The sequence below is a fragment of the Sorex fumeus genome, unplaced genomic scaffold (assembly GCF_029834395.1).
Source record: "Sorex fumeus unplaced genomic scaffold, SorFum_2.1 ptg000063l, whole genome shotgun sequence".
In the NCBI taxonomy this organism is placed as follows: Eukaryota; Metazoa; Chordata; class Mammalia; order Eulipotyphla; family Soricidae; genus Sorex; species Sorex fumeus.
The window spans coordinates 7,498,891-7,516,279 of record NW_026606120.1 but is presented as its reverse complement, the minus strand read 5'-3'; the positions used below and the strand labels follow the sequence as shown (position 1 = coordinate 7,516,279).

At 39.6% G+C, this 17,389-nt stretch overlaps 1 protein-coding gene across 1 annotated transcript in view; it reads left to right on the top strand.

Moving 5' to 3' along the window:
• CLPX (caseinolytic mitochondrial matrix peptidase chaperone subunit X) overlaps nt 1-17,067 on the top strand; it is a 46,530-nt gene extending 29,463 nt beyond the window's left edge. Inside the window, exons 7-14 of the mRNA XM_056127366.1 lie at nt 1,180-1,356; nt 1,919-2,083; nt 3,025-3,113; nt 4,386-4,550; nt 7,424-7,723; nt 12,277-12,369; nt 12,884-12,990; nt 15,309-17,067. Of these exons, the coding sequence (XP_055983341.1) occupies nt 1,180-1,356; nt 1,919-2,083; nt 3,025-3,113; nt 4,386-4,550; nt 7,424-7,723; nt 12,277-12,369; nt 12,884-12,990; nt 15,309-15,399 (1,187 nt within the window). The 3' untranslated portion in view covers nt 15,400-17,067. The remainder of the gene's footprint in view (nt 1-1,179; nt 1,357-1,918; nt 2,084-3,024; nt 3,114-4,385; nt 4,551-7,423; nt 7,724-12,276; nt 12,370-12,883; nt 12,991-15,308) is intronic.
• The last annotated feature ends 322 nt before the right edge of the window (nt 17,068-17,389 follow it).

Below are 17,389 nucleotides of genomic sequence, written 5' to 3'. Positions count from 1 at the left end.
AATAACAACAGGTAGGGTGCTTGCCTTGCATGTGGTCGACCTGGATTAAATCCTCAGCATCCAGTATGCTCCCCCAAGCGCCACCAGGAGTAATTCCTGAGTGCAGAGCCAGGAGTAACCCCTGAGCATTCACAGATGTGGCCCCAAAACAAACAGTTTCTCTCTTTTTCTTCCCTTTTCACTTCAGTCATTATGTTAAATACATGTACTTGTGGCTTTATTGTAGTGATGTGCTTCTTAGAATTTGTCTAAGTCACTCTAAGTCACCTAAATCATTTCCTCCCACTGGGGAAACTTGAGGCAAACCTTCTTATTATATTGTCATATGTAATATATATATAATATAATATGATATAATATAATATATGTAATAAGGAACATCAGTGCAGCAACAGTACCTAACTAGATTTTGCTGAAATTTAAAATAAGCCACAATTTTGTTAAGGAAAGTAGCTGGATTAAATGGAATACAATCTTCTTACCTGATGTGGGTTGTAAATGGAACATAGTATTGTGAATTATGTTTCTCCATATCTTCATAGGTAAGAAAGTAGAAACAGGAAAGTTAAATGAACTTGCCATAGTTCTAAATACATAGTGACAGAACAGTAAATCTGAGTTACCAGTTTCCCCATTCTCTATACCTTTTTCTTTATAGCCGGTTTTTATTTGTGTTGGAACATATACATATATATAGGTAGATATCTACACATCTGTTTTTCTTTCAGAGTGCCTCTAAATCAGTTGCATGTCACCTTTCAACTATATATTTAAAGTTTGACATCATAGGTTTTATTGATATTTTATTGTTTAGAACACAAAAATAAAGTTTATATGATATGCCCAAGATCATATAAGCGATCTAGAGAGTAAGGACAAAAGCTAAAACTTTGTGACATTTTGCACTGTTCTACTACTCTGCCTTCCCTTAAGAAAAAGTGCGTTCTATAAGATTTATACAAATAAGTAGGGAAAAAATCTATTTCCGTTGCTTGAGGTTCCCTGAATAATTTTAATGTGTTGTACATTTATCACTCTTCCTTTTTTTCAAGTATGACAGAATATTCAAATTGTTGTTTAATATTTTCTAAATAAATATTTTTACATGTATTTCAAGTAAGTACAGTTCAAGTTAAAAGAGGTGAGACTTGTTTTTGGTCTTTGCTCGGCATTTTTCAGAATTACTTCAGATCGCTGGCATCAGTCCACATGGTAATGCTTTAGGAGCGTCAATGCAGCAACAAGTGAATCAACAAATACCTCAAGAAAAACGAGGAGGAGAAGTATTAGATTCTTCCCACGATGACATAAAACTTGAAAAGAGTAATATTCTGCTTCTTGGACCGACTGGGTCAGGTAAATAGCTGTGGGGAAATGTACTCCTCATTGTTAAAAATAGAATGTAAGTAATTCTGCCGTGTGTGTCTTGTGACGAGGGGTTCTTGCTCCCGAGAGAAAAATATAGTAAGAGGCATGCTAAAGCTAGCATAGTGTTAGATCTGGCTAATAATGAAAGGATGTGGGGCCAGAGCAGGTAGGGCGTTTGCCTTGCAGACGGCCGACCCAGGTTCAATCTCCCGCATCCCATATGGTTCCCCCAGCACCAGCAGGAGTGATTCCTGAGTGCAGAGCAGGCGTAACCCCTGAGCATCGCTGGGTGTGACCCAAAAAGAAAAAACAATAATACTAGTGAAAAGTTGTGGGAAAAGCAGTTGTTGAATTACGCTGTTCACGGTCACCTTATATTGTCGGGGCCTCCCTCCTGGTGGTTGACCAGTCAGTCCAGATTGCTCAGTCGTGCTGGGACGACAGGGGTGCTGATGTTTGCTGCGGGTAGGAGATTTCACAATTTTGTAGAGAAATTGTGTGCACAGCAAGTGTACTTTGATAAACTTTTCATTCCTATTTCTGTTTGTAGGTAAAACTCTACTGGCACAAACGCTAGCTAAATGCCTTGATGTCCCTTTTGCCATCTGCGACTGTACCACTTTGACTCAGGCTGGTTACGTGGGTGAAGATATTGAATCTGTGATCGCCAAACTGCTCCAGGATGCCAATTACAATGTAGAAAAAGCTCAACAAGGTATGATTTAGGCACTGCTTGTCTTGCCCCAGGTATAGGCTTTTGGAAAGGCAGTCTAATATTAAGTGATGATATTATTTTGTGTAAAGGAGAAAAATTCTCTCTGATCACATAAAATTTCTATGTTAAATATTTTCTAGGATATTGATTAAAGACCACACACTTTGTTTTATTATTGTAAGATTGCAATTAAAGTGAAAAGAGGCCAGGTTACTATTTGGTCTGTGCTTTTCCTGTGCAGAGAATCTATTGGGAGGGACCCTGGGCTCGGGGCACTGGCTGGACAGAAGAGTATCTCAGGTTTAAGCTTCAGCAGATTAGCCTATTGATCTATTGGATATCAAAGATGCTGCATTTCTCCATTCTCATCTTTCTCCTATCCTCATTTCCATGGAAAACTTGATAGTTTCTTGTCTGTATGGTTTCATGACAAGAAATGGGGCCAAAAACACACATAACTTGACAGGAACTTGATCTACAGACTCCCACATAATTTGTGTGGGAGGCTTGGTTTCAATCTCCAGTGCCACATATGGTTCCCTGAGTACCTCCAGGCTTGATACCTGAGCAATAAGCCAGGAGTAGCCCTTGAGAACTGCTGAAGGTGGCCCCCAGATTAACAAAATAAGTGAGAAGGAATAACTATACCTGTAACTCCTTTTTTCTCTCTATACTTTCATCTCAGCCTCCTCAAATAAAGCACCTGAAACAATGGAGTAGATAACTATCTTCAGAGAATTCTCATAAGCAAGTGATATTCTATAATACATAAAACATTCACCTAAAATGGTAATTGGGAGAGAGAGCAATATATTTTAGTAATAGACATTGCAAATGTTTAAGTGAATAATTTTGTTCTCTAGTTATGTAGACATTTAAAATTGAGGTTATCTTGTGTTTATCTTTTTCATATTATAAATAGAATCCTCCTTAAATTGTAGGAATTGTCTTTCTGGATGAAGTAGATAAGATTGGCAGTGTGCCAGGCATTCATCAATTACGGGATGTAGGTGGAGAAGGCGTTCAGCAAGTAAGCAGTTGAATATTTTGTTCGTCCACTAAAAGGAAGGGAATACATCAGCCTCCCAAATATTGTACGTTTGGTTTCACATTCAATTAGATTCTGTTTTGTTTATTTCGCTCATCCTAGATTCCACATGTCACTTGAAGATAGTTTAGGACTTAAGAGAAAGCTGTTGGTGATTTTAAACAGAATTACTTTTCTCAGGAAATTTCAAATATTGTAAAGAACAGGGGGAGAAATTCATTTTTTTTGGTTTGTATCTCAGAGACCCACCAGATAAAACATTTCAAAAGCAGGGGCTGGAGCCCATAGTACAGCAGGTTGGGCGTTTGCCTTGCATGCAGCCGTCTCTAGTTCTATTCCCAGCATCCCATATGATCCCCGAGCACCACCAGGAGTAATTCCTGAGTGCAAAGCCAGGAATAACTCCTAGGTATCGCTGGGTGTGACCCAAAAAGGGGAAAAAAAAAAACCCACATTTTAAAAGGAAAATTCCTGCTCTAACTAGACATAGATGAACTTACTCTTTTTGTTTAGAAAATAGAATTAAAGAGGCAGTGTACAGGAAGTACTTACATACCTTATATGCATCTGACCCTGGTTTGAATCCCTGCACTGCATATGGTCACTGAGCAATGCCAAGTATGACCCCAAAACACACACACAAAAGAGAAGGAAATAGGCTAAAACAGATAAATAGTTCATTACTTATAGAATCATAAAGTCATATGGGTAAACTGATCTTTTAATGAAAACTAATTATGATAATAACCTACAGGATAAGGAAAGTTGCTTTAGTGTTGGTAACCACAATATAGATACATTCATACTTATATGCTAACTAAAAAGTTTTCATAAAGTCATCTCAAAATATTTTTATTCTCAAAGTTTAATAGTGGGCGTAGAGTAGCATTTTAATTCAGATGAAGTACAAATCTTAACTATCTTCAAATTTTGAATGTTACCACCATGGTTGGGTACTACCTAAAATCACAATTCCATTTTTACTTGAAATCTGAATTACATCTGTACTACCAAAAACAGTCTCTTAGGTTGAATGTTCCTGAATGTCGTAGGGATCTTATCGCCATTTCCAATTAGATTATGAGTGATTGTTGCACAGGACATTGTCATGTTAGCTATGGGAATGTGGGATCTTATTTTAGTTCTGCTTCTTGATGATAACCACATATATTTTCCTCATTGAATCCATTATCTAAAGTATAGTAAGTAATGCACTTACATAATGATGCTATAAATCATTTGTTTTTCATTTAGGGTTTGTTAAAACTATTAGAAGGCACAATAGTCAACGTTCCAGAAAAAAATTCACGCAAACTACGTGGAGAAACAGTGCAAGTTGATACCACAAATGTGCTGTTTGTTGCATCTGGTGCTTTCAATGGTTTAGACAGAATCATCAGCAGAAGGAAAAATGAAAAGGTAAATTTTTTTCTGGGACGTTTGAAATTATAGAGAATGGACATTCAGCTTCTGTTCTCTTATCTGATGGATCATTTTTATCTTTTAATTGTTACTGTTTATGGGGGCCTCTCTCAGCAGTGCTCAGGGAAAGAAACCATGTCATTGGTGTCAGGGGTCAAGCAAGGCTTTACACATGCAAGGCTGTACCTCTTAAGCTTTCTCCTCTGCCTCAGTTGTATATTTCCAAGCGTTGATTTTCTTAAAGCATGCCAAAATTTTATATATATATATATATATATATATATTCCCTCCCCCCCCAATGACTCATCCTCGCACGGACATCTGGAAGAGTCTTCTGGAACTTGTTGATCTCTTTTGAGGTTTATTTATGAGACACAGACACTCTGGATCTGTGTCTACAAGTACTTATTAAACACTGTGACTTTTTTCCCATTAGGGGACCTCTTAAGTAGTCATGGAGAGCCCAGCAACACTCACCTGGCTGTGAGTGGAACACAGCTGAGTGTGAGGGACTCCTGGACCCAGCAGACCTGTGGGTCACCCAGGACTTCCAGTAGGGCTTCGGGGGCCAAATAGTTCTGGGGACTAACAGTGGAAGCTTCATGGGGCTGAAGCGATCGTACAGTGGGTAAAGTACATGCCTTGCAAGTGGTGGACTCGGTTTTGATCCCTGGCACCTCATATGACTCCCCAAGAACTACCAGGAGTGATTCCTGAGCACAGAGCCAGGAGTAAGCCCTGAGCTCTATTGAGTGTAGCCCCCTAACCCTGCCAAAATAAATAAGAGAAAAAAGTAAAAAAGTTGTGGGCTGGAGATAATACAGCCTGTCGGGCACTTTCCTTTCACATGGCTGACCTATGTTTGATCCCCAGAACTTCATATGGTCCCCTGAGTCCTGCCAGGAATGACCACAGCAAGCAAGCTGTGGTGTGTCCCCCCCCCCCACTAAAAAAAAAGAATCTGTGCAATGGGGGACAAATAGATGGAACTAGATATTGATTGTGTTCAGTTAAGTAAGAAGTAAGACGATTATGGGGCTGGGGCAATAGCATTGCGGGTAGGGTGTTTGCCTTGCACGCGGCCAACCTGGGTTCGATTCCCAGCGTCCCATATGGTCTCCTGAGCACTGCCAGGGGTAATTCCTGAATGCAGAGCCATGAGTAACCCCTGTGCATCGCTGGGTGTGACCCAGAAAGAAAAAAAAAAGACAATTATACTGGGTGGATTCACTCATTTGGAATGTAATTAACTAAAGCAAGCGGACTGGCAAAAAGCATCAAAATTAACTCCTAGACCTGGTCAAAAATGGTGATGCCAGAGGGAAAGGAATGCGGGCAGAGGTCTTTTTTGGTAGTGGGCTGGCACTGGAATTTTGATGTTGCTTGTGGTAAGTTCTATTTATATATACAGATGCATTAACCTATACTTCTAAAATTCTATATAATATGGTGATCTAATGATAAATCCATTGTCTAAGCATGACAGTTGCATTGAAGGACAAACATACAGGAAACTATGGCACTGTGGGACTAGAGCGATAGTTTCGCGGGGAGAGCACTTGCCTTGCATTTGGACTGTTTTGGGTCTGACCCCTGGCATCTGATATGGTTCCTGAGCACCACTAGGAGTGATCCCTATGCACAGAGCCAGGAGTAAGCCCCTAGCACTGCTAGGTTTAGTCCCAACTCTTCCACCCCAAATAATAAAATCAATGCTTATATATAGATGATATTTAGAAATATTTCAGTGTATGACTCTGGAAGTTAACAAATATAATTTTTTTAAAGTTTCATTTTTTTTTTATTTCGAATACCCATCCCTCCACCAGTGCCCATTTCCCACCACCACGGATCCCAATATCCCCCCCTTCCCCCAACTCTCTTTCCCCCCCTGCCTCTGTGGCAGGGCATTCCCCTCTGTTCTCTCTCTCCTTTTGAGTGTTGTGGTTTGCAAAAGAGTTAAGCCTGATTTTCAGGGAGAAATGTTGGATGATTTACTTTCATTGATCACTTTGTATATATAAGGAGATGTTGTGTGGCCACATAAGCGGCCGCGCGGTTTGGAAAAAATGTCCTGGTTCCCACATGCCTGAGCTATGCTTGTAGAGACTCATGGTCACCAGGGTTCCATCTGGAGAAGGTGGGAAGCGGCACCTACCCCATCTGGGACCTCCTGGTGAGATCGGCTCTGTTTGGGACCTGGAGCATTCTCCAGGATCTGTGGTGCCTTCCAGCGGTGTTCTTTGTTGCTGTGTGCTGTAACCAACAAATATAATTTTGAAGCCAAATCCCACTGCTTGGAATGAGCCTCATCCAGAAATTAATATGCTGAAGAACTGGTATGCAAGTTTTGTGAGTCCAGGCTTTCACAGAGTTGGGATGGGCTACCTCCCCCATCTCCCTGTGCATCCGGAAGTCCTGGCAGTCATGCCCATGAACCGTCTCCAGCGCCATGTAATCTCAGCTATTTGATGGTCTGTTGTCTGCCTTGGGGACTGGTACAGTTTACTACATATACTTGGACTTTATGCTGTAGTGATGCTTTAGTTAAGAAAAAATCCAACTTTTTTAGTGACGCAAAATAGTTTTTATTCAAATAAACTTATTTAGAAAGATGTGAAAGATGAAAAGAGTAGAGAGAAATACATGTTCAAGAGAGAACATGGGCTTTCTGGAGTCGAGAGGCCTTAATCCAGTTCTGAAATGTCTCATGTTCCACTGTTTTCTTAAACACCCTTACCTGCCCTAAACCAGTTTCTTTGTGACATGTGAATAATGATCCCTTTCTTCTCTTAGAAAAATCATGTGAGTTCCCCCCGGGAAACCCCTCCCTGCAGTTTCCTTACACTCATCTTCCTTCTCTTTGGCAGTACCTGGGCTTTGGAACACCCTCAAACCTGGGAAAGGGCAGGAGGGCTGCAGCCGCTGCTGATCTCGCCAACCGGAGTGGAGAGTCGAACACTCACCAGGACATTGAAGAAAAGGACCGTCTGTTACGTCATGTGGAAGCCAGAGACCTCATTGAGTTCGGCATGATTCCTGAGTTTGTGGGCCGGTTGCCTGTGGTGGTCCCTTTGCACAGTCTTGATGAAAAGACACTTGTCCAGATACTAACCGAGCCACGTAATGCCGTTATTCCTCAGTACCAGGCGCTGTTCAGCATGGACAAGGTGAGATTTCAGTTTTCCATCCTTAGGTACTTTCTCTAGTAAGTCTATTCTTTGATTCCTGTTCTTGCTCTTGAAACTGCATAAATTGACCAATCAATCAAAAATAATTCTGGCCTATTCCATGTTAAATAGGAATCTAGAGCCAGGAAAGAATATTGTGTAACATGAGACATTTCAGAATTGGATTAAGGCCTCTCGACTCCAGAGAAGCCCATGTTCTCTCTTGAACATGTATTTCTCTCTATTCTTCTCACTTTTTTTCTGCTCTCACATCTTTCTAAATAAGTTTCTTTTCATAAAAACTATTTTGCTTCACTAAAAAAATTGAATTAATTTTTTCTTAATTAAAAGCATCACTAGCATAAAGTCCAAATATATATAATAAACTGTACCAGTGCCCCAAGACAGACAACAGATCATAAAGTCATTGAGCTTTGATATATTACTCTTTTATTATTTATTCTTATGATTATTATTATTATTTTGGGTTTGGGGATATGCCCTGTGGTTGTCCAGGCTTACTCCTGGCTTTACACTCAGGAATCAGTCCTGGTGGTGCTCAGGGTACCATATGGATGCTGGGAATCAAACCTGGGTCTGCTGTGTGCAAGACAAGCACTCTACTCATGTACTTTCACTCCTGCCTGAATTTTTTTCTCTAAATGTTGTTTATATTTATTTTTTAAATTTTATTTCTATAAAGTAGTTCACAATATTTGATTACATTTAATATTTGAATACCAATCCCACCACCATTACACTTTCCCACCATCATATTTTGGATGTTTCCATTCCAAACCCTAATCCCTGCCTGAAAGCAGAACCGAAATAATTTATTTTGTATTGTTTGCTATGAATAAACTGCTGAAAATGCTCCAAAAAGCTTTCCTTAGAGGAGAGTGTGTGAAAATTGTTGTATTTCACCCAGGGGCCATTAAGCCCTTGTATAAGAGATTCCTAATACGTTGTTAAAGGTTGAGCCTTGTGTGTGTGTGTGTGTGTGTGTGTGTGTGTGTGTGTACATATATATAGTCACACACACACACATATATACACACATACACATATGTATATTATACACACATATGTGTATACACATATACATTTATATACATATATACACATATGAATATATATACATATACATATATGTGGGCTGGAGTGATAGCACAGCAGCAGGGCATTTGCCTTGCAAGCCGCCAGCCTGGCCGAGCCGGATTCGATTTCTCCGCCCCGCATGGCAAAGCCTGGCAAGCTACCTGTGACGTATTCAGTATGCCAAACAAAATAATAACAAGTCTCACAATGGAGACATTACTGGGCCCGCTCGAGAAAATCAATGAACAATGGGAGGACAGTGACAGTGATACATATATGTCTATGAATATCCTGCCTGGCAAGCTCCCTGTGGCGTATTCAATATGCCAAAACAGTAACAAGAAGTCTCACAATGAAGATGTTACTGGTGCCCGCTTGAGCAAATCAATGAACAACGGGAGGACTGTCGATTTCCTCAAGCGGGCACCAGTAACGTCTCCATTCGTCCTAGCCCTGAGATTTTAGAATTGCCACATTGGAGGCTCTTTCAGGGTCAGGGAAATGAGACCCATCATTGTTACTGGGTTTTGGCATATCAAATGCGGTACAGGGAGCTTGCCAGACTCTGCCGGGCGGGCAGGATACTCTTGGTAGCCTGCTGGGTTCTCTGAGACGAGAACTAGACAATAAGAAGTCGCTTCCGGGAGCTGAGCTTGGTTTTATAGTTTCTGGATCTTGGCTATTGATGGGATTACACGGCGCCAGGGACAGTTGGTGGGTATAACTGCCTAGCTACTGGAAGATGGGGGATCTGGGTTGAGGAAACCCAGCCCCGATCTGAGCAGGCTTGGAGATCTCAGCCCACACACCTGGGTTCCTCTGCCAGTTTCTTCATGTGTAAGGCTCGTCTGAGCATGTGGAGAATGGTCTTAAGCATGGCTGTGGCTGGTTCTGGAGGTCTTCAGCTGCCAGGGCTCTGCTCGGGGCGGGCCAGGGAGGGAAACTCACCCTGTCCCCCCTCCAAGGGGCCCCGGTGAGGATAGCCAGGTGTGGGGGGCAGGAGACTCTGCATATATACATATCTATATATATATACATATCTATATATAGATACATATATGTATATCGAGGTAAAGGTAAAGGCCCTCCCGTTGATCGTCGATTTGCTCGAGCAGGCCCAGTAACGTCTCCATTGGAGACTTTGTTGTTACTGTGTCTGGCATATCGAATACTCTCGGTAGCTTGCCAGGCTCTCCGAGAGGGGCGGAGGAATCGAACTCTGGTCGGCCATGTTGGCTGCGTGCAAGGCGAACGCCCTACCCGCTGTGCTATCGCTCCAGCCCTTATATATAGATATATACATATACACACATACATTTACAGATATATATGCACACATATATTTATATATAAATATATTTTATATTTAACATATTTTATTATTAAATATAAATATATATTTCCCTCTACCATTGGTTGCCTTTTGCTTTAAACCCCATCAAATGTGGTGTGCTACTCTTAGAATATGAGTAGTGTGAGGTATGAGGTGTCATGCGGTCCAGGGATAGGTTTACTCGTGGTGAAGTTCGACCCAATCGTGGAGAATGGCCATGAGTATGGCAGAGGTTGAGTTCTGGAGGCTTTTGGCTGCTGGGGCTGGGTCCCTTGGGGCAGAAAGTGACCTCACCTGTCCACCCTCTGGGGTGCCCCGAATGAAACAGCCTGTGCGGGGTCCAGTGGCATGGCTATGACGAGTCGTTTTATGCTCTTCTGAGAGAAGGACAATGAGTCTCTAGATCATGGCTGTTGGTGAGATTATCTGCCTGCCTGAATTTTGATATTTTAAGTGCTTTAATTTTGTTTTAAATGTTTAATCTTCCATCTTATTAGTTCCCCTGTCTACTTTTCTCTCTATAACCAGACCATTGGTGCTCATTTATGCCCTTGCATCCCATCATGGTGTGGATACGTTGGGTTTTATGAATTTGGCATCTCTAAATATCAGTCCCTGCTTCATTACCACTACTTCGTGTCAAGATCCTTTCATTCTTCACCTTGCCCTATGCATTTTGTTTCTAATTATGTCTTCCTGTATGAAATCTGTCTTTGACCATCACCACTGAGATACTTCCCATTTTTGTTCCAGGATGAATCACTTTAAAATTATTGAGCTGCAGTGTAAAAGTAGATCTTGAGTACTTAATGTCCATCATGTGCATAAGCACAAGCTGATTCTTTTCCCCTCTTGAAAGTCCTGCAGTGTTCCCTTGCCTTACTCAGCTTCCCTCATTATAGTGCTCCCTTAGTACCAGGTATGAGGTGAATACACCGTGCTGAGTGCTGATCAGCTGCCATCCAATAGACGGTGAACAGGATTCCTAGAGGGGGAAGAAAGTGTCTGATTCATAATAGCTTTATAACACAAGTATCGAATAACATTCTAGAGCATCTGTGTTAACTAGAAAACCTCAAGGAATGAGGAAAAACCTGGGATTCTCCATACTAATTCTTCCTCGTAGGTTAATGGAGAAAAACAAATGCTTCTTGAAGGCAAGGAAGATAGTTATCTCCATTAACCTTTTTTTTTTTTTTTTTTTTTGCTTTTTTGCGTCACACCTGGCGATACACAGGGGTTACTCCTGGCTCTGCACTCAGGAGTTACTCCTGGCGGTGCTCAGGGGACCATATGGGATGCTGGGAATCGAACCCGGGTCGGCAAACGCCCTACCCGCTGTGCTATCTCTCCAGCCCATCTCCATTAACTTCTACATTTTCTGGTAGACATGAATAACACAAAATTGTTTAACATCAATCTCCTGTGAATTAAATGATTCCAAAGTATTGTGATTTGGAGGAATATATTCTCAGTAGTTTGAACTCTGCTTTGAAATATGTAGTAATTTAGAGACTTGTCTAAAGATTAACCTTGATCTAAGGACAAGGGGGTTATTAGTGATTCTCTTTAAAAGATAGATATGCCAGGCTATAGTGATCAATAAAAGATAGATCAAGGAGCTGGAAAGAAGCACAATGGGTAGGGTGCTTGCCTTGCACATGGCTGACCCGGGTTTGATCCCTGTCAATGCATCTGGTACCCTGAGTCCTGAGCCCAGAGCCATAAGTAAGCCCTGAGCACCAATGGGTAGGATTCCCCAGCTACCCCCCCCCCCACCCCGCCGCTGCCAAGAAAGAAAAAGAGAGGGGGAAAAAAAGTTATTTTAGGGGCCTAATGACCTTAAGGATCACGTTTCTCCTCAAAGAAGCTGATGAGGCTGTCTGAAAGGGGTAGAATCAGTGAAGACAGGCAATTCTGTGTGACGCTTTGTTTTGAATTAAATAAAGTTTAAATTAGTGAACGTAACTCTTTGGAACATTTCTTTTTGAAACCGGACTTTAGTTCTTTTCTGTTCAAAAAAGGTCAATAATGGAGGTAGATAGTGGAAGTACATTAAATGTTACAGTAGAACAATATCAAGCTACACCTAAGCTCTCATCTCTCTGTAATGTCTTTGCAGTGTGAACTGAATGTTACTGAGGATGCTTTGAAGGCGATAGCCAGACTGGCACTAGAACGAAAGACTGGTGCACGTGGCCTTCGATCCATAATGGTGAGTTGACATTATCCTATAGAAACTCGACTGTTTCTTAGTCTGAGTGTTGAGAATATCAAGTCCTTCCTGTTTTCCTTTTGGAAATATATCTAGAGAATTAACCGGACATTTTGTGATTTTTTTTCTTTGTTTAAATATCATAGTAGATTTTTTTCTGCTTTCTTTTAAAAATTTTTTTTATTGAATTACTGTGAATTACAGAGTTACAAAGTTTTTTGTTTTGTTTTGTTTGGTTTTTTTAATGGGAGGCTTTGGGGCCACACCCAGCAATGTGGTGCTGGGTGCCAGTGATCAAACCTGGGTGAGCCACATGCAGAGCAAGGCGCTCTGGCCACTGTTTTATCATTCTGGCCCTACATTACCTTTTTTTTTAAAAAAAAATATTCAATTCTTTGTACATAACAGGGACTTAATAATATGAAATTAATGAATTCAGTAGCCCATAGAATACATATAGTTTTAGTGTAAACTTTTAAAGTTTTCCATGTGATTCATTCTTTTATCTCTTTAGGAAAAGCTGTTACTAGAACCAATGTTTGAAGTCCCTAATTCTGATATTGTATGTGTGGAGGTTGACAAAGAAGTAGTAGAAGGGAAAAAGGAACCAGGATACATCCGGTAATGTATTGTAAAGCAAGGACAAAGCTAAAGCTTTATAGCTCTTTACTGATTTGGTTTATCAATCTGTCATGAAAATTGTATAAAATCCTTATAAGGGAATAATATAAATTTTATGTAGAAACATCCTAGAATTTGTTTACAGAATAATGTTTTGCAAATCTTTGAAAATAGATCTTCAAAATTAGCCTCTACTTCCCCCCTCTAGAGATGTAACTCAAATGAAGAGATGTAAATTCTCTGCTAATTCTCTAATTTGTGAATGACTCATTTCAGACCTTCCACAGAATTTACTTTGTTGACATAACTTTCCTCTTTCATCAGTTGACAAATTTGATGCATCTTCCACTACTTGATTCTTCTGTTCCAAGGTTCAGAAACTTTTTCATAAAGAGCTAAATATCTTAGGGCCATATTGTCTATATCACACCTATGTCACGCCACCTACATGAAAGTAGCATGAAAGTAGCCAGAAGGGGTCCATAAACCAACAGCATTTCCATTCCAAGAAACCTTCATCCAGCATACCATTAGGGGTGGGGACAGAACTCAGTGGGAGAGCATAGTGTGCCGCCTCTGTGAGGCCCTGGGTTTGATTCCCTGCAGCACACACACAGAGGCATACGCTGCACATATGAACACACTGGACTTTATTTTACTTAATTGACCCCTGACTTAGTTAATAAATACTATTATATAGTTCTTGATATCAGTGGTACTTAAAGTACAGATTTGTTTTACTGAGTCTTAGGGTATGTTTTATGTTCATTTTTCTTCTTTTTTCCCAAATTTTTAACCAAAATAAACTGGCAGTGTTTAGGGGCTACTCCTGCTGTCTCTGACTTTGTTGCAAGAAAGTTGCTTCCCGCAGTGCTCAGGAGACCATGCAGTGCTGAGAATCAAAGCTGCGCCTCTAATGCAAAGTGTGCACGCAGCCCTTTGAGCTGTCTCCTGTTTTCTTATCTCAAAATAACTTGAAGTTTTGATTTAATTTGAACAGTTTATTCAAATAGACATGTCCTATTTAAGGCTGTTAGTATAGTGTAACACTTCATTTCTTTTTTACTGTGTGACTTTAAAAGGTATTCCTGTAATCATTTTGATTAAGGTGAATGGAGTTAGGTTTGTTCAGAAAGTATCAACTTCTTTACCTGTGCTAATGTCAAGCACTTGGGTTGAGATGCTTGTTTCTAAAAATAGCAAGTTTCAATAAGCAAGAGGTCATCTTCTTTAGTTTGTTAGATTCTCTTACTGGATAAGTGGGTTTGTTTTGGGGGGCCTCTCAAGCAGAGGCCACCAGGGCTTTCCCCAGTGATAATCAGAGACTGTGTAATAGGGGAGATCAGACATATGTTTGCCAGGCATATGTGCCACCCCTTTGAGCCCTGGAGAAATAGGTAGCACTGTAGCCAAAAATAGTAACAAGTCTCACAATAAAGATGTTACTGGTGCCCGCTAGAGCAAATCGATGAACAAAGGGAGAAATAGGGGGAAAAATTGTTTTTCTCTTTTATAGGGGCCACTTGGCACATGAATTGCATGGTCTATGGCATCAGGGCCAGAGATGCTTAAGGTGCCCCCAAGTATACTCCTGGGGGCCAGGGATTAGACAAATGTAGGGCAAGTGCCTTACCTCTTTACTAAGCCTTCACACTTCAAGACTTACCTCTTTATTTCAGTGGCACATGTTAAGGAAAATACTTGAAAAACCACATCTAATTCTACAGATACTGTCAGTAAAGTTTGTGTGATGCACTCTAACACTTTGTACCTAAGACTCCAATCTAGGTAAAATAGTAAAATCAAATTTTGCAAAATTCAGTACTCATATTTCTATATATATAAAATCACCATTCATTGACCAATGTTGTCTACGTCTATTCAGAATATTAAACACTTTTATATCTCTACTGGTAAAAATAAAGGACTTAATAGTAAGATGATAACAGCATTTATGAGTTATTCTGTTGGCTGACATCAGCTTTTGAAGATGTGACTGCTATAAGTTTGCTAAATATTGTATAGAACAGTTGCAAACCAAAGTCTGACTAAAACCATAAAATGTTCAATAACTCGAATTCTTATTGATTTTATTCCTAAACTTGCATTGTTTGGTACAAAGAAGAAAAATACATGAAAAATACTTGCAATTGTTGATGTGTGATCTAAGTGTCTTCTCTGCTTTACCAAGTAAATCTTAATATTGCGGGTGCTCTTAATATTTTCTTTTTGTGTACAGCAAAGTGAGGTAAGTTAATGAGGGTAAAAATCATATTTACTCTTACTTTTTTTATTAAAACAAAGTCATTTTGTTGTAGGGCTGCAACGAAAGAATCATCTGAAGAGGAGTACGACTCAGGAGTTGAAGAAGAAGGATGGCCTCGCCAGGCAGATGCTGCCAACAGCTGAACTGTCAGGCGCTGCTGCCCTGTATATAAAGCATTTCCTTTTCACTAGGGTCGTGACTGTCTTTTCCATTTGCCATTAAAACCAGTGGATCTCTCGGATATCATACATGGTCAGAGCCTTTAAGATAAAAATCAGATCATGTATACTATGTAACATCACATTGATTTATACAGAGAACATTGTGTGGACTTTAATGACACAGTGTTCAGAGATTTAAAAAAAGAAAGTATATTATTTTGGTTCCATTTTTTTTAAAATATGCTTTAACAAAATTCTCAGCCGAACGTTCTTTTAAGCAATGCAGGTATTGCAGTAACTCAATTTTACAATAATGTTACTCTACAAATGGGAAAACAAATTGAAGATTAGGGTATAGTTCTTGAGTTTAACCAGATTTTTTTCCTGAAAATGAGAATTTTATTCATTGGGGAAAAAAGGAATAGATAGTTTCCAAGCAGTCGAGCGTTTTATGGAAAAGAACCCCATCCCCCTCATATTTCATGGACAAAGGAAACACCTCACCACCATCACCATATTTTGTTGATTTGTTTAGCTGCATTCTTAGTTTTAATCTGCTAATGCATGACACTAACTTTCCAACTGGTACTGTGAGAGAGAATTATTCTTGTGAACTAAATTGACTGTCATCTTTGAACCGGAAATGAGCAGATGGAATTGAAGTCTGCCTTAAATCATTGGAAAAAAGATTACCTACACATCTAATTCTAAAAGTAGGATGTAACATCAGGCAAACATATTGTCCTATTTTATAATAGTTCACTTACCTAAAAGTACTTTGCTCATTTAGCTTTTTGGTGCTGGATACTTCTTTGGCTTCATAGAACAGTTTTTAAAAATGTTTTGCTTGCAGCAGCAATTAATGTGTTAACACTAAAATGTGTTACTAACTCCCATTATAGAATAAAACTAAACAGTTGGAGAAAATTGGAAGACTTAAAAATCAATTGGTTTTACTTGATTCCATAAATTAATTACTAAAATATTTGGATACCTTTTAAGCCTTTTTCTTCTAGAATTCTGTTACACGTTTCTGTATTAGTCACTTAGTTCAGCCTCATTGGAAATTGTTAAAATCAGAGTACATTTAAATATCTGTCTTTAATTTTTTTGGTTTATAGACTTGATTTTTCTGTTACTCCTTAAAAAAAGAACCTTGAGCTGTTAGAAAATTCTAAGTCCTGTTGATGAAGAGTTGGGCTTTCTATGATGTGATGTAGTAAGAGATGTGAGAGATACTATTAATGACTGGAATAGGACCAGAAATGTACTTTATTTGCAGGGTGTTGAAAACTGGTTGCTTTAGTATGAAACAAACAGGCTATCCTTCTTTGTCTCTCTAGTAATCCTTAAAGGTCTTCTCAGGAAATCTGTCATATATAACTGTTCATTATCTTTCTCTTACAGTATCATCATTTTCCTTTTTGTAGAGTGAAATTTGGAGTAGCTTCTAAAGATATTAAGGGTACTCTTCCAGAAATGAACTGGAAGACACATGTGACTACACAACAACTCACACTTGGTTTGGAAGTTGTTAACAAGGCATAATCGATGTTTTTAAATCAAACACAACTGAGTATATCTACAATTTGTATCTTGGAACATATGTTCTGGCATTTGAATAAAACAAAAGGACTAAATAAGAGTGTGGTGGTTTGTCCATAATGTGCCATTTTTTAAAAAACTTTGTTCTCTGTTCTGATTGCTTAGTCTTTGGCACTTCCATGTCACTCTGAGAAGTTCTACTAGTTGTAGTTTCCACAACAAAAAGCTAATCAAGATTATGTTGAACTTTGACTCAAAATCTGTGTCCTGCATGATCCTCACGCTAGGGATACAGGAAGTTCATTAGCTAACAGGGGACGCAGACACAAACTTCAGACATTATAGCAATGGAAATGAGATGGGTTCCAGGTCTGGTGGCACAGAAGTTAGTTATCCTGGTGAGTTTGAAAGAACAAGTAGGAGTTTG